Here is an 18,644-nt window from a genome sequence, read left to right on the forward strand (position 1 = left end):
AGTGATTGGGCTAAGTCTAGTATTGCTTGTCCTGTTTAACTACTATTTGTAGCAGGCACTTTCACAGGATTTACAGAAAGTCTTTCCGTTCCAATATATAAATATAGAAATAAACAGATATTTTTGAATATATAAAAATATTTTTTATATATAAAGAATTTGGGTTCAGACAACTAAATCCACTTTCAAGAGCTAACATTCCTGATATGAGTTGATTATTTAGGCTCCTGGAGTTTAATTGTAGCATGTAAATTAGGTTTCCCATTCATAAGAAACTTTTCTAATACCTCTTTTCCACCAAAAACCCAGGTCCTACCTGGGTTTTTGGACATGGTTCCAACCCTGGTCAGACCCAGGTCAGACCCATTTACACTTCACCTTTGATCTGGGTTACTCCCAGGTCAGCCCTGTTCACACTGAACTCAGGTCTGCCCTGCTAAACCTCTGAGGTCATAAAAAGTGGGAGGTGAATGCTCGACAACCACCAATCCGCTCATTTTAGGCATGATCCAGGTCAGATAACCTGGGTTGCACCGTTTACACTGCACCATTACCTGGGTCCATCCTGGGTCCAACCCTGGTAGCTACCTGGGTTGGATTGCAGGGTCACTTGACCCAGGTTATTTTTCAGGGACCCCTTTACACTGAGCTGCGACCCGGGTAGACCCAGCAAAAACCCAGGTTTTTGCTCTGGTGTAAAAGGGGTATAAGCAAATCCACTCTCTGGCCAAATATTGAAATAGAGATTCAGTACATCCCTACTTTCTAGTGCTTTATTTATTCCCAATTTTCTCACTTTTACAACCTTGCTCCTTTGGTACATTATGTAATACAGAGAAGTAAACACTGCATGCATACAAGTGACTAATTGTTCCTGTTTTGTGTTAATTGATGTGCATCAGATGGAAATCACATGCCCTCTGTATTCTGAGTCTATAGAAATTCTGTCTGTCCTAGATTTCTAGCAGAAAGCCATACATTCAGTGCTGGTGCAATTTATCCCGTACATTGCAAGTTGTTTTGTTTGTGTATTCTATAACTGCAGAGAAATTAAAGTGAACAGCTAACCATGTGCAGTTAAAGGGCATTGCCCTACCCTCCAACATGACCCCTTCCACTCAGTATAAAATGCTCTGCTCCCTGGACTTACCTAATTAATGATTGCAGTCACCTGTGTTGAACTAGTTAATAGATGAGACAAGTGTTTCAGCACAGGTGGCTGCAATCATCCATTAGATGGGAAGTCCAGGAGCAGAGAATCTTGTACCAGATGGAATGGGTCATGTTGGAGGGTCTGCATTGTAGAAGGGTCAAGAGATTTGGGGGATAAGAACTCAGTAATGAATACACCTGAACATAGACTAGGAGATCTGTAAAATATGCAATGTCAGGGGCCGGATTGGAGCCAGGAAACACTGCCCTACACACTATCTACCCCTGCAACAGTATTGGTTCCTGTGCTCTGATATTTGCTGAGTCCTGTTGCTGATCTCTGGCTTCCCTTAGCTACGTCAATCTCTGGTACTTCTGATCCCAGATTGCTGATCTATCCCTGACTACCTTGTCTCCTGTACCCCCCTGCTCCTCAGCCCCACACTACAACTGATGCTGGACCCCACTGCTCATAAAGCCTATGACCATCTTCTACAGTAGCTAAGCCTCTCAGGGCAACCTGTTCAACCTGTGATCCATTCCCTACTACCTGGACAATAAAACCCTGCTCATCCAAGAAAATGTGTCTAGTCGTATTTGTATTGTGACACTATCCTTTGGCAACAAAGTTAGTAGGTGTTATTGCTTCTCTTTATACTGCTGTCATTTTCATCATCTCCATGTGGGCTCTGGGCCTGATTTAGACCCGCTCGCGAGTGCTGAGCGCTCGCAAGCAGGTCGATGTTGCCCAAGTGCGCATGCACACGACGGAGGGAGCTCCTTTGTGGTCTTGACCATCTCGACCATCTTTTTGGCCGCTCGCATAAGCTGTGGGTGGTCACCCACAGCTATGCGAGCGGCCAAGAGGCCGCTCCAGTAATAGGTAGGAGGGCCCTGATTCAGAGCGAGCGCTCTTGTCAGAGCGTCCGGCTCTGAATCAGGCCCTCTGTCCAAAAGATCAGGATCAGAATCAAGTCAGTTAACCTGCTCACAAAGCTACAAAACTACATTTGGCTTCTACCCTTTGGCCCCATAGAAAAATCCTGTGCACATTGCCGGCCACTTACCAGTGCAAGGGGTGTCATCAGCATCTGTTATCTGGATGTCAGGGATAGTGGCCGGTGTAGCAACTTTTCTGGAATAAAACAGATATTAGTGGTATAGCTTTTAATAGAACACATATCATAAGCAGGGTTCTCTTCTGCAGCCAAAATGTCCTGCTAAATTGTACAGCTCTATGGGGGAGATGTACTAAACCCTAGGATTAGGGTTAGAGGTTAGAGTTAGGCACTAGAGCGAGGGTTAGGGTTAGGCACTAGGTGGGGAGGGTTAGGTTTAGGCACTAGGGGGGCGAGAGTTAGGAATAGGGGAGGGAGGGTTAGGAGGTAGGGTTAGGGGTAGGGTTGGGACACTTTTCAACAGGTGTCGGTATCCTAACCCTGTCGGGATGCCGGCGTCTGTATTCTGACCGCCAGAATCCCAAACGCCGGCATCCCATACCCAACCTATTCTAAGTGCCAGAGTTGTGTTAGGTCAGAAGAATGACAATCTAACCAAACCAACTGCTGACTTTTCATCATACAGATTACAGGGCTGCACCCACCATATTTAAACCGATATTGTTGCCACATGACATGAATAAATATTTAATATGCGTTCATTAAAATGAATTTGCACAGACTACTTATTCACTTTTCAAAAACATAGGGGCACATATACATTCTGTTTATTAGATTTAATTAATCCTATAAATTCAGTCTGTTTTGTAGGATGTTGAGTCCAGATGGAAATTTGCATTGTGAAATGTTTAACAGCATAATAACCTCAAAGGAAAAGAAAGTGCAAAATTAAATCCAAATTAAATCCAATCCAATCCAATACAGTTACTAACATCATAGAAAGTATTGAAAATCATTCACACTTTTAAATACCTAAAAAATACATATTGCATGTAGTACAAGCCAGTAGTTGTATGTACGTACAAGGAATGCGTGTAGGAGGATCAGCTGATATCAAACCACTAATGGAGTTCAATAGCCAATTCTATCAAGCAAGTAGTTATGTATTCAATAGGTCACTAGATATAGGAACATACTTCCCACCCCACAAGACTGAGTTTTCTAAACAAAGAAATGTCCCTATGGATGGATGCTCACTGTCTCATATCATGTGCCAGATATATAACTTTGCAGCCAAGTATTTTTTGTTAATTCTGTATTTTAATTAAATGGTGACTTATGGTAAAGCTGCTGTCGCGGCAGAGAGGCACTAACCAAATAACAATGTTGTTATGGACCCTTCTTATGCATAGACTGGTGTCATACATATAATGCTCCAGTTATGACAGAAGTTACCTCACTTGTACACAGTCTCTTCAAACAGGACCCCGGATGGTGCATTTACACACACTTATTCATAACTGTCGAAACTTGTGGTGTCGACATTAGGAATGTCAGAATTGTCATTGTCGGCCTTTTGACTACATCCCACTTATGCCACTACTTTAACACAATGTCAGCATATAGGAGATTTATCAAAGGTTGGAGAGTGATAAATTGGAGAAAGATAAAGCACCAACAAATCAGTTCCTAACAGTATTTTTCAGGCTGTGTTTGATAAAGTGACAGTTAGAAGCTGATTGGTTATAACTTTATCTCTCTCCAAATTTTGCTAAATCTCCCCCATAGTCACCATCTGTATTGGTCCGTGTCACTGAATGTCTTTCTGCCATTTCATCTTGGACGTCATCTCGCCACCTCAAACTTAATATTTCCAAAAAAGAATAAATTATATTTCCACCGGCCAATAACAGTAACCAATCTGATCTCTTTATCACTGTTGATAACTCAACCATAAACCCCACCCCACAAGCTCGCTGCCTAGGTGTCATCATGACTCTGAACTGTCTTTTGTTCCCCACATTCAATCTGTCTCAAAATCACGTTATATACACAGGGGCGCAAAGGGGGGGAGGGGCAGGTACAAATTAACCGGGCCTGGGCTTGCTGGAGGGGCCCGGCGGCAGTGCCATATCTGGATGGCAGTGCGCCCTCTGCAGCACTGCTACCCCTCTCACTCCCTCATCGCCCCCCTCCTCCCCCTGAGCGCTTACCTTTCCATGCAGGGGGTGGACGGCGGGCGGGACCTTCCGCCCTGGAAGGATCCCACCCTCTGCAGAGGCACAGGGCGCACCACCCTCCCTACGGCCCTGCCCGGCAGGGTCCCGGGTCCGGCACCACTCCCTCCCCTCTTACATCACAGCAGCCCAGCACACGCTGCTGTGTGCTGGGCTGCACTGGGAGACTGCTTGCGGCTGCTAAGAAGCAGCCACAACAGTCTCCTATGCCTGTGGGGGTGAGCGATGAAGCTGATCACACCCCCCACTGGTTATGCGCGGGGCTGAGGGGCTCACTGCGCCCCCCTCGCCAGCGCACAGCAGCACTGCAAAACTTTTTTTTTTTACCTAAGGGGGCACTGCCACGCCTCCCGTGATTAGGCCACACCCCCTTTTTTACTGGGGCTCGGCGTGGCTCTTGACTTGCCTGTATATACATCTAAAAAACATATCCAAAATTTTACCCTTTCTTAGAGACACTGCGAAAACTCTCTTCCATGCCCTCATTATTTCCCATATAACTATTGCAATAGTCTGCTTGCTGGTCTTCCTAAAAACAGACTGTTGCCACTACAATCCATTTTGAATGGAGCTGCAAGCTTGATCTGCCTTGCCAAATGTTCATTGTCTGCTGATCCGCTCTGTCAGTCCCTCCATTGGTTACCGGTTTTCTACCGTATTCAATATAACATACTTTTACTTACACATAAGGCTATTAACCAAACCACACCAACATACATCTCTTCACTCATCTCATAATATCTCCCAACCCGACCTCTCCGCTCTGAACAAGATCTGCGTCTCTCATCTACACGCATTTATTTGCTCCCATTCACGGTTACAGGACTTTTCGGAGCTGCACCCATTTTGTGGAATGCCCTTCCTGAAATCTCACCTCTTCAGACAAGTTTATCAGATTCCAGAACCGCCCACATAACCTTCATAGCTTCCCTATCTAATTACATCTCCTCTTACAGTCCACACACAACCTCACAGATTTTTTATTTCTTCACTTTCCCATCCTCCTAGCCCTAGGCCAACATTCCTGTGTGACTGGATCATACAGCTCACCAAGAACATCTGCAATCTGGCTGGGCCAATATGCTATATGTAGCCACTATCCTTGTGTATCAAAACCTATTTCCCTATAGATTGTAAGCTTGCACGCAGGGCCCTCTTACCTCTATGTTTAGAATCAGCGCAATTGTTCAATTCAATAAACTAGCATATAAAAACAAGTGACACATCAAACATACAACAGAAACCATATATACAGTATGGTACTGTGTAAAAGTCCAGCTTTAGGTATATAAATGACGCAAATAGAGTCCAGCTGGAGGTACTGTATATCAATGAGGCATCAGTGCCATATATATGGTTTCTGGTGTATGTTTGATGTATGCTAGTTTATTGAATTGAACAATAGCGCTAATTCTATGAATTTTTATACAAAATACAGATATTTTGTTGCATCATTAGTCATTTGACTTCTTTACTGTGTAGCATATACTTGCTGTAACAATAAATTACCATATTGTATCGATTGGTGGCTGCATCTATCCAACGCAGTTTTTCTTTTAGCTCATATTTCTGTGGAGTTACCATTTCTTTCTCTGTTATACACTGCAGCAGGTTTTGGATCGTTACATTGGTAGTTTCAGGCGCTGAGGCGAGAGATTTATTGAAATATTTGTATTTGAACCAGGTGTTAATCATAGTAAAGGAGATATGGGTGACTCTGACAGAAAAGAACAGCTGATCCTGATGATGGAAATTAAGCACAATAGAAGCATATTTGCTGACTTTCCTATAATCGGGTCACGTCTAAGGGAAGTGGGCGGGGGCTTTATAAATTGTGTCATCATGGCGAGGTTTTTTCGTGGCATGATGCCGCAATTCACAACATTATGTTGTTGGGGACGAGGACATCATGATGCAAACTGCGTCACCGCACTCCTTGTAGTTGCTACTTGGACCGCCCCACCCCTTAGTAAATATGAAGTCATTTACAACAGTAAAGCCCACAGGACATATGCTGTTGTGCAATGTTACACTACCTACTTTCACTTACCCATTTGTTAATGTTCAGTGCATTGATTTGCGAGCCAAGATGGCAGAAAAGTTTCCTGCACCCTGGCCGCAAATTCATAATATGCCACACAGCTGTGCCACAAATTCATTATATGCCACTCAGCCATGAATTATGCCATTCATTTTTTTAATTTTATGGACTCAGCAGGCGCCCTCCAGGGGCTGGCGCCCTTAGGCGGCTGCCTAAAACTGCCTAATGGTAGCAGCGGCCCTGGTTTTACTACTCCAACCACGTATGATTGGAAGGGGTTTGCTTCCAAAGACTATGAAATGGGCATGTAGCTTGTAATGCACTTGGCTGATAGCAGGAGCACTTGTGCATACAAAGAAGCAATACATGGCTGTTCTCTTTCAGTAGCATCTATTTTTACTCATAGAAACAAATTATTTAAATTTTTAGAGACTACATGCTGCACTTTAATCCAGGCTTGCCTACCTTCCCGAATTGTCTGGGATCCTCCCAAAAATCAGGGGTAGCTCCCGGCGCCCCGGAGAGACAGACAAGCCTCCCGGCAGCTGCAGATCCGCCCGGAGGGGGACGGTGACGTGATTCACACTGAATCGCGTCATTTTGGCCCCCCCCTCTGCTCCACAATGCCTGTATTATTGGCACTGTATAGCGGGGGCGGGGCCAAAATTACATGATCACTTGGCCCCGCCACGCACACAAATTCTCGTCACCCGTCCAGCCACTCCCCCTTGTCCCGGTCACGCCCCCCCATCCTGCAGAACTGTCTGCTCCCTCCCAGAAGCAGCAGCCAGAAAGTTGGCAAGTATGGTTTAAACCATAGCCAGATGATCCATTATGCTTCTGTATAGGGCCATGTTTACCCTAAGCAGTATTTATGGGGGGGGTTTGTGACAAAAAGGAGTGGCAAGGAGGCCCACACCAGTGTATTGTCTGTGGCCCCATGGGGTCTTAATCCAGCTCTGCTTTAAACATGGGGTATAAAGAGCCCATATAACATTACTCTTTAACACTGGGTGTGACTAGTCTCTATAACATGTAGACTGCAGATGGTTTTTCAATTGGCTGAATCTACCCATCTGAAAATAAAAGACAAGCTAAGCAGAATATATATAGAGAACCATTAAACCTACTGTAACCAAGGGCATAACTATAGCTACAGCGACTGCTATAGGTCAGCAAGACGGGAACCCTATACCTGAGGAAACAAGGGCATGGATTCAATTAGGACCGAAACATCGGAATCCAATAAAAATTTTCGCCAGGCGGAAATTTATCTCCGTGTTCAATTACAAACTTTTTTAAAGTAAGGAAAAATGCAATGCACTGTAATAGGCGAAAAAGATTCGCCTATGAATAGGTGTCAAAAAAAAGTGCAAAATTGCTATTTTGGGGTGCAAAGGTGGGAAAAACACTCTGCACGCTTGGGACAACCCCCTAAAGGCTAACTGCATAAAAAAAACTAGCGAAATAGACTTTTTGGTGTCTGCAAGTATGGGTGAGGTGATTTTTGGATTGCAGGTGCATTTTTTAGGTTTTTTAAAAATTTACTTTAGCAACTTTAAACCATGCTAGCACCCATTTTCAAGTATCCCAAATTTGACAGGACTACTTATTTTCATCATAAAAACTACTTAATGCTATTCTTCACCACTAGTGCAGAGACGCTGATTAGAAGAAATTAACACACCTTAAGTACCCCAAATAGCTTTATTAGGGCTATTCGGGAGCATGTACATGGACTAACATTGGGGATCAATCTTTTAGGGGGTGTCAGGCTGATTTCCCCAAATCTGACAGTACTGTTCGCCTGGTTTGTATTCGCCGGTTTGCGTTTTCATATGTTTAGGAACTGAATATGGCGAATAACGGAGGTGTGCACGATAATTTTTCGCCGCTAAAATACGCAATGCAGGCGAAAAGTCCGGCAAGGCGAAAAAGTTTTGCGGGTGCGAAACTAATTGAATATGGGCCAAGGTGTCTAAAAATACAATCTTAATAAGTTTAATCAGGAATTGCATTAGTACAGACAATTTCATGTTTTGGAATATAATGAGGGTAAAATGGATGCAAATGTAAATTAAACTAGTGAGATAGATTGCTACAAATGCTTTTATTATTATTCTTCCCTATTACGTACTTGACTGGGGAAGGAGTAGACACTGTGGTGCATAGAGAGCCAATTTTACTAAGGGGTCCAAACATTTCTATTATGCCCGCGAACCTACAGTAATGTTTCTGTACATGAATGAGTTACAAATTACATTTACACCTTTACACGTGAAAGCCGCCATAGCTTTGCAGAACTGAGATGTCTAACGCTGTATAACATTTTCTGTGAGGCTGAGTGCAAGCTACAGTTCTGTTATCAGAAGTGTTCTGAAAAAACTCTGCCATGTCCTGTATGACTACAGACAGGAAGTAAGCTGTGCCTTGGAAAAACTCCCATCCCTCTCTCTCTTTCCCCAGTGCACCATCACTTCTTCAAATACTCAGTTCCAAAAAGCTCTTGAAAAGTTCATATGTACAGTATATCTATGTGTGAATTATATTAGCAGCTCTATTATACAGAACAGCTTGTATTTTCGGATTAGTGGGTCTTTGTGAAGCTGAGCCCTCTATTGCTGAGTGCTCTGTTTTATACAGCTTATATTAATCATGGAAATTTTTCCAGCGATAGAATAGCTGAATAGGAACTATTGCCCAGATGTTTTTCACATGTGAAGCTCAAGTGTTCCTCTTTGTTGTGTTTGGAAGAGGTGTCTGGAATCCAAAAGTCACAAGATTTTGCCAAAAAATTGGTCCTGTGAATATAGCCTCCAGCCCCTTTTCATGGTTTAGTACAGAACAATCATACAATATAAAAGTTTGCTGTGAAGGTACAGAAATCCTGGCCACGCTTATTAAAACTATGGGGGTGATTCTCATAGTTAGAGACCTGCGATTGTTTTTGTATGATAACGACTTCCTACTTACTTTCATAAGCGACAATGCACCAAAGTGTGCAGAAAATAGGTGAGACTGTAAGTGGAAGCCTGTGCCACCCACTGAGTGTCCGTCTGCAGACGCAGCCACCCTCAATAGTTTTGGCACTTGTGGCAGCCCCATGCTAGGTGCAAAAGATACGACAGAAACAGACCTCCTATATCCGTCCAAACTCTACTACCATGCATGGAAGTTGGATTACCTGCCCATGACACTGCCACCCATAAAAAAAACCACTTCACAGAAACTATGGTCCGTCAACAGGTGAATCGGTTCGCAGTAGCCAGCTCTGTCAGTTAGTGATCCAGCGCATGCAGCACTCGCGGATTCCTTTCTTTTGCGCATGCGAATCCACAAGATCCATTCACTTTCTCACTGTCATCTAATTCAGTATCACCCCAAGTTGTAACCAACAGTTGTCTTTAACTATTGTAAGACTCCTCACTCCGGTCTGCTTAGTCAGATGGCTTCTTATTCAATCACCGTTAAACTGTGGCACAACACGTTAAACATTCCACGGCTTCCTGACATTAGCTGAACCCACCAGCCCTAGCTATCGTCCGGCTGCTATTCAGCGTCAGAATCCCCGCCCACCAGATCCCACAGTCCTTTTATCCTCCCCACACATCCCAAACTAATCACAACCATGTAGTGCACTTGTGTGTAGAACCCTTCCTGCAGGGATATTTAACTGCCCCTGGGGAATAAGCTCTGTAAAGTACCCTATTTGCACACTAATGGTGCATACACACGGTCAGATTTTTCTTCAGATGTGAACGATAACGATTTTAAAAATCGTTCAATCGTTCATATCTGAAAGAAAAATCTGACATGTGGGCAACACTGAACGATGAACGATGTGCGTTCCCGTTTGTCAGATAACGATATCTGACATCTGATGTGTTTGCAGTCAGATTTGGTCGGTTTCATTCATTTTAAAAATACAGGCTGAAATCGTTCTATCGTTTGCAAATCGTTCATCTGACATATCTGACCGTGTGTATGCACCTTATATCATATTTTTTTGCACAATCATGTTGCACAGCCAAAACTTGCAAAAGGTTCTAGTTACTGCTAAATAACTGTTCATTTGTAAATAAATAAATATGAAATCTATCACATATCTGGATGTTCGCTGATTGAGAGAAAGGATTCGATTTGCAGATGTAAGAGAAAAACTGGTTTCTTCCCATGAAAGTATTCAATAATGACTAAATATTAAAAGGATCCTTATTATTAATCTGCAACATACATCACCACTTTGCATGGGAAAATCTGAGTGTATTTGCATTGCCTAATTACAGAATACATAATATACAGTGCTGCCGTATTTATACCTAACTGAGATATCCACACCAGACTATCACATCGTACTGACCCCTGGGTAAGCAGATTGCAGCCAGAATGCCAAGATGTGGAAGATGGCGGCGGGCGTATTCTTTCATTGTCATCTTGCATCTGTAGCCGGATAGGCCGTCTTAAACCCCAAAAAATATTGAGCAGTCCTTCAATTATCAACTCTCCCTCCTCCTGCCAAAGACAAATGAAAATAAGTATTCTAAGAGACATACAGAGGTGTACTACCACTAATTACTGTCACCAAGGTGTCCACGATGTATATATTCCCTGACCATTCAATGGTTTCTGACGTGTATTAAGTATTAGCCTTCACACATTTGTCCTTGGCATTGCAGCAGTGTAGACCAGAGGTTCCCAAATGTGGTCCTCAATGCACCCCAACAGTTCAGCTTTTAGACAGATCCATGGTGGAGCACATCCATGGTAGTACATCAGTAAATCAAATTTACTGATGTACTAATTAAGGCCCTGATTCAGAGCCAGACGCTCTGACCAGAGCGCTCACTCTGAATCAGGGCCCACCTCCATTAATATGGAGCGTCCTCCTGGACGCTCGTATAGCTGTGGGTCACCACCCACAGCATATACGAGCGTGCAGGATGATGGTCGCGATGGTCTTGACCATCGCGACCATCGAAACTGCGAGCAAAAGCCTGCGGTTGAGTTTTTCAACCGCAAGGCGAGGAGTGATTTTGGCTCTATCATACTAGTGATGTCAGTGGGGCCGGCTTCAGACGGTAGGCGTTCCCTTGGGAACGCCTCCGTCTGGCAGGCACGCCCCCGACACGCCCACCAAAGGGGGCGTGCTGTCAGTCAACATCGACAGCACGCCCCCTTTGATGAGACACTCCGAGCGAAGGAAAGTCCTTCGCTCATCGGGTCTTGCGCATGCGCACGACAGAGCTCCCTCCGTCGTGCGCATGCGCAGTGCGGACCATCGACCCACTTGCGAGCGGACAGCCGCTCGCTAGTGGGTCTGAATGAGGGCCTAAGTTACCTGTGGTCAAACATGGATATCCTTAAAACCTGGACTGTTAGGGCGTCTCGAGGACTGAATTTGGGAACTTGTGGTGTAGACATCTTACCTAATCCACTACCCTTCCTCTCTCCTGCATGGTACAAAACATCAGCTTCAATGTCTCTGTCCATGCAGAGTATGATAAGGTGGGATGAATTAAAGTCTTTAATAAAACATTGTTGCGAAATGTATCACTGCATTCTATAGCCAAAAACTGTATACTGATTTCCCTTTCAAAAGGAACATACAGTATATCTTATTTTCAATAGATTTATATTATTAACATACAATTTAGATGTGAGATTTAGATGCTGATGACAGACACATGGTAAACTTATACCGCCTAAATACCACCTCAATACCAGCAAAAAACATTGACGAAAATTCTCTATGCATTATGCGTATACATATCTGTATATCAGAAATGTGGCCAGTATATACAGTGCATCCGGAAAGTATTCACAACGCTTCACTTTTTCCACATTTTGTTATGTTACAGCATTATTCCAAAATGGAATAAATTAATTTTTGTCCTCAAAAATCTACACACAATACCCCATAATGACAACGTGTAAAACTTTTTTTTTTAGATTTTTGCAAATTTAATAAAAAAAAAAAAAACACTAAGAAATCACATGTACATAAGTATTCACGGCCTTTGCTATGAAGCTCAAAATTGAGCTCAGGTGCATCCTGTTTCCACTGATCATCCTTGAGATGTTCCTACAGCTTAATTGGAGTCCACCTGTGGTAAATTCAGTTGTTTGGACATGATTTAAAAGGCATACACCTGTCTATATAAGGTCCCACACTTGACAGTGCATGTCAGAGCACAAACCAAGCATGTAGTCCAAGGAATTGTCTGTAGACCTCTGAGACAGGATTGTCTCGAGGCACAAATCAGGGGAAGGGTACAGAAAAATATCTGCTGCTTTGAAGGTCCCAATGAGCACAGTGGCCTCCATCATCCGTAAATGGAAGAAGTTCTGAACCACCAGGACTCTTCCTAGAGTTGGCCGGCCGTCTAAACTGTGTGATCGGGGGGGGAAGGGCCCTAGTCAGGGAGGTGACCAAGAACCCGATGGTCACACTGTCAGAGCTACAGCATTCCTCTGTGGAGAGAGGAGAACCTTCCAGAAGGACAACCATCTCTACAGCAATCCACCAATCAGACCTGTATATTAGAGTGGCCAGACGGAAGCCACTCTTTAGTAAAAGGCATATGGCAGCCCACCTCGAGTTTGCCAAAATGCACCTGAAGGACTCTTTGGTCTAATAAGACAAAGATTTAACTCTTTGGCGTGAATGCCAGGCATTATGTTTGGTGCAAGCCAGGCACTGCTCATCACCAGGCCAATACCATCCCTACAGTGAAGCATGGTGGTGGCAGCATCATGCTGTGGGAATGTTTTTCAGCGGCAGGAACTGGGAGACTAGCCAGGATAGAGGGAAAGATGAATGCAGCAATATACAGAGATATCCTAGATGAAAACCTGCTCCAGAGCGTTCTTGACCTCAGACTGGGGCGACGGTTCATCTTTCAGCACGCCACACAGCCAAGATATCAAAGGAGTGGCTTCAGGACAACTCTGTGAATGTCCTTGAGTGGCCCAGCCAGAGCCCAGACTTGAATCCAATTGAACATCTCTGGAGAGATCTGAAAATGGCTGTGCACCGACGCTTCCCATCCAACCTGATGGAGCTTGAGAGGTGCTGCAAAGAGGAATGGGCGAAACTGCCCAAAGATAGGTGTTCCAAGCTTGGGGCATCATATTTAAAAAGACTTGAGGCTGTAACTGCGGCCGTGTAAAAACTTTTTACATGTTGTCATTATGGGGTATTGTGTATAGAATTTCGAGGACAAAAATGTATTTATTCCATTTTGGAATAAGGCTGTAGCATAACAAAATGTGGAAAAAGTGAAGAGTTGTGAATACTTTCCGGATGCACTGTATAAATATACAGGCTGCTCTGTGTGTGTGCATGCTGAGGAGACTTTAGTATTGAAAAATAAGTGTTCCCAGTTTGTTTATTCATATAAAGCAGAAGCTACTCCAATACAATCCCTAACATAATAACACAATGATGGTATTTTGGAAATGTACAAGTGTTATGTGAAGTTCAACAGTTAGACGTGTGTGATAATTTAGGGCTTGTTTCAGAGGTGGATGCTGTTGCATGTGCTCTTGCCGGAGTCCCGGCTGCAATAATATACAAATGCTAGTTACAGAGGTCTCCTGGTGTAGTAGCCTGCATCAGAATGTGCAAGCCCTGAGACGCCCACTCCCAGCAGCTCTGAACGCTGTAACACTGCCGGTGATTCTTGGCACGCCATCGGCGCACCATGGTGCGCACGATCGACATTTGCACTAGCCCCATGGCAGGTGCAGTTTCGCCGTCTGATCACGGCCTCTGTGCTGCGGTTGTGCGTCTGAGAACACAGCCTCTGTCACTGACATGCCCACGAGACAGACTTTTTTGCATTAATTTCAGGCCACCTCCCAGTGACCACCCAGAAACGCCCATCACTTTGCCACCCCATATCTTATACCACCTGTCCCGATCGTGCCACCATCTTTGTGCATACACTCATGCACCGTAAGGTTTTCAGGAACTTTTAGCGCGTGTGCAGTTGCAAATAATCACTCAACTACGGGAACATCGGCATTGCATGAGAATTGCGTGCACCTCTGAATCAGGCCCTAAATGTGTATCCGGAATGCACTTATAAAGTATACTACAACACTTATAGCGCACATCCACTAGGCTATATTAATGAGCGATTGCACGATTACGACATCTTAATCGTGCAATCGCTCATTAATCATGCACTATAATGTCGGAAATGACCAGCGATGCACGTTCCCGCTGGTCATTTTTTACATCAATCGTCGCCCGAACATTCTGGTCAATCTGCCGATAATGACAGATTGGCCATGTTCGGGGATGATGGAGGGTACCTGCACTGAATGACTGATCGTACAGTGTAGGCACTGCAGGGGATGGGGAACGATGGTACAATATGTCGTAATCGTACTGTCTTTCCCTAATCGCCTAGTGGATGTGCAGCATTACTGTATACTCCTTATAAAACATATATACAGTATATACCAAAAGATACAAAAATGAATACATATATATTATATTATTTATATATATTATATATATTTCTATTTATAGTGTTCTTCAACTCCATCGAGGTGCAAGTAAGCTGCTGTACACTTCAGTAAGACAAGGGAATCACTATTTTGCCCATTATAAGGTATAAACATTATAGCTATTAGCTGTATAATTTACAATATACTGTTTGGTCATACTGCATGTGTACTGCATAAAGCTTTTAAATTCCACTTGTAAGAGGGCCCTTCCTAACCACGACGTACAGCGCAGGAGAGTGGAGAATGGTATAATCTCCCCATGATTAACCAATACAAGTGAACACTAAGAACTGGAAGACTTCCTAAGACTGATCTTATCGTCACCATATATTCCACACACACAACAGAAGTAATGTATGTCCAGAGAGAGGAATGGGTGTTACCCCCTTCTAGACCCTAAGGGGTATATTTACTAACGTGCAGGTTCTTTAGAAGTGGAGATGTTGCACATAGCAGCCACTCAGATTCTACTTAACATTTATCTAGCACCTTCTAAAAGTTAATATCTAGAATTTGATTGGTTGCTATGGGCAACAACTCCACTTCTAAAACCCCCCACTTTAGTAAATATACCCCTTAGACTGACTGTATCTATAATGGGTGCAGGGTGTGTTGTGTACAGGATGTAGTTATAATCCGGACAATCGTGATGCCGGCGCTTAGAATGCCCGACACCTGTCAGAATCCCGGCACCGGCATCCGGATGATAAGTACTGGGTTAATGTGGTAGGGTTAGAGTTAGGTGTTAGGGTTAGGCACTAGGGGGAGGGTTAGGGTTAGGCAGCGGGGGGGGAGGGTTAGGGTTAGGCAGCGGGGAGGGAGGGGTATACCTGAAGTGGGTCCCCAACCTCCACCTTTGCTGGTGGCACCATTTTCCATGTGTAATATTCGGAAAGATGGCCCATGTGACGCTGCACATGGGCCCCCAAAAAGGCATAAAATATATACAGTATAGTTCAAAATATATATTTTAATTTCAACATAATGTCAGTATTGGTGGGCTCTATTACCTCCCGATGTCTCAGCTGTAGGTTCTGCCCTTCATAATATAGATTATAATTCTTCAGATGCGCCAACAGCTCGTTCCTGGAGGAGACAGACTAAATGAAATAATTTGCATCATTAAATGCATTTATACAGAAGAGATATTCTGGGTACCCAGCTGTTGTGGAACTACACATCACAGCATGCCGTGCCATAGTTTTAGCATGCCCTAAGTGGGTCACACTGTCTGACATTAACATATAAAGTGTGTCCCCCTTTAAGCTCAGCTGAATTGTTCAATAAACTATTTTTCATCAATACAGAAAAAGGAGGAACTATAATTGGGATGTGATAAGCATATAGAGGGCAGGCAGCAATTGGATTATCTAGGTCATGTGATGTCAGCCTTACTGTAGGCAAACTGCACAGGTGTAACTAGACTCGAGCCAGCTTGGAATGTGAGACTCTGCACTCATGTAAGGGATGGCAGAGTTCTGTACATAGGAGAAAGTTGCCATCACTGGACACTGTATGTGGGGTCTAAAGTCTGTCACCTCCAACAATGTTGTACCGTCCTCAGGAGTGTCCAGTAGGATATCAGAAGGAACAGAAGGGGAAATGCATCTAAGCATCTAAAGAGTGGATATGTGGACAAATGTAGACGTTGTCTATAGCAACCAATCAGCTTCTAACTACCATTTATCAAGTACATTCTATAAAATTATAGGAAGACGCTGATCGGTTGCTATGAGCAAATCCACTTGTCCACACTTTAGAAGGCTTGATAAACCTCCCCCAGAGTCTCTGACAGCTTTTGCAGGAATTAAGAGTTGTAGAAGTTCATGGAGCACAGGCTGAAATACCTTCAGGATCAGTTCTAGTTCCTAAGTAAAAATAATATCGGTAAAATTGCAGTTGGAAGAACGTAATGTTCTGTTGCTCTATTGTACAGTATAGTGATCTAAAAGTGATTGCTATAGCATTGGAATTTCTTTGCTCTTGAGCATGAACCTTAAAATTCCAAATTAAATACTTCCAGCTAGGAGATCCTTGACTGCCTAGGGAAAGGGGACATGTGGAAGCCTTAGGTGAAGGTGTGCAGTCTTTCCTATAGTGCTGAACAACCGGATCTATGGGCCTCATTCAGAGATGTATGCTAACGCCATCACAGCTGTCATCCTGTACGCAGCTGCTGTGCAAAAATATGCAAATGTCGCAGACACAGAGATCTGTATTGAGACGCCCACCTGCGGCTTTGTAAATCCCAGCATCTGCATAGAAAGATGGAGCATCCGTCGCAAATCCTTTGATAATCCGACTTCTGACTAGCCCTCTGGTTGTGCAGAATGGATATGGGATCTGAGCCGCTGGAGCCACTTTCATTACTTGTGGGTTAGCAGACGCAGGCTGTGACATTCTCGCAATACACCTACGTTCTTTGCCGCCACTACCTGTTACCTCCCATAAATGCTCCCTGACTGTCAATCACACTGCGAGTAATCAGACGCTGCAAGTGACTATGGTGATGCACCAGTGCGACTCAGATACATGTGCAGATTGACGTCCAGCGCTCAACTGCATAAACATCGGAATAGCGTACATCGCTGAATCAGGCCCTGTGTTCAAATTTGGCACTGTTGGTAGGTAGCCAAATTGGGTGGATCCAACCATTGCATAGGCAAACGCAGGGGGGGGTTTCCGTCTGTCTGGAAACCCCCCTCCCCAGCACATACATGACCACAGTAGAAATAGCAATATAATAGTATTTTACTAGTGCTACATGTTCTGCTCAGTATCACAAATGAAATACTTAGCACCACCTGTAACATGTATCAACCAGTAATAAATAACCTGTGCACCAACTAAGAGATATGGAAAACATGCACTGTTAGGGAAGCACTGCTATAGAGCCCAATATGTACATATATGTCCAGGGCAGTGCTAGGTTCTTCTGCAGCCCCTCCAGGCTCCCAGACTTGCTCCAGTGCTCTGGAATGGTGCTCACATCTAAAATAAAAATATTCAGCTCAGGCAGGATGGCTTACTGCCGCATCAAATGACTTACTGTGATCCTGTATATGCTGGAATTATGACACACAATACACATTGTATGACGCATATTAAAACTGTATAAGTACTAATTCTGCCCTCTTCATGGACTGGCCACACTCGCTCTAAAATCAAGCATTTGGAAACCCCCCTCTGGAAATCCTGCGTTTGCCACTGCATTGTCAGTCAGGATGAACATCTGCATTGCATGGGACTCCATTAGTGCAGTGGATTGATTATAATACACTTAGCAGGAGCAGATTGGTGCACAAACTGCAGATGCAGCAAGTTCAGGCCACATTTGTTGTCACATGTGTGGCCATCTCTACTTAATCTCTCATTTAATAAGTTGTGTTTCTAGTTTATAAGGCCCCCATACATCTGTGATGGATCATCACAATGTAGCGATGGGATCGGAAATGCCGAAACGCTAGACAGAAATGCCAACCGGGGACCATCGATGTTGAAATCTCACCTGTTAAACCGATTAGACAATCACGATAATTTTTTGATCGTCATATCTGTGAAATTCAATATGTTGGATTTCTGCGATCCTGCGATGCTGGGGTGCAGCATCGCAGGAGCACGGCAATCCATCGCAGATGTATGGGGGCCTTTAATTATATTTGCAAGAGTCTAGAGGATACTGTTTGGGATAACCAATGTACCACCTGTATTTAAGACTGTTTGTACCTCATTCTTTATCCACATTTGATTTGCTTTAATCTGTACACATGTAGACGAATCCACTTTAATCAAGAGCAT

The 18,644-nt window shown here is 43.8% G+C and overlaps 1 protein-coding gene across 1 annotated transcript in view; it reads right to left on the bottom strand.

The window, feature by feature from the left end:
* Window positions 1-18,644, bottom strand: part of RASSF2 (Ras association domain family member 2) — a 47,972-nt gene that overhangs the window by 20,837 nt on the left and 8,491 nt on the right. The window contains exons 3-5 of the mRNA XM_088470867.1: window positions 15,857-15,932; window positions 10,690-10,841; window positions 2,220-2,287 (exon numbers count right to left, since the gene is read on the bottom strand). Of these exons, the coding sequence (XP_088326993.1) occupies window positions 2,220-2,287; window positions 10,690-10,841; window positions 15,857-15,932 (296 nt within the window). The remainder of the gene's footprint in view (window positions 1-2,219; window positions 2,288-10,689; window positions 10,842-15,856; window positions 15,933-18,644) is intronic.

This window comes from Taudactylus pleione, unplaced genomic scaffold (genome assembly GCF_031769625.1).
Source record: "Taudactylus pleione unplaced genomic scaffold, aTauple2 ptg000105l, whole genome shotgun sequence".
Taxonomy (NCBI): Eukaryota; Metazoa; Chordata; class Amphibia; order Anura; family Myobatrachidae; genus Taudactylus; species Taudactylus pleione.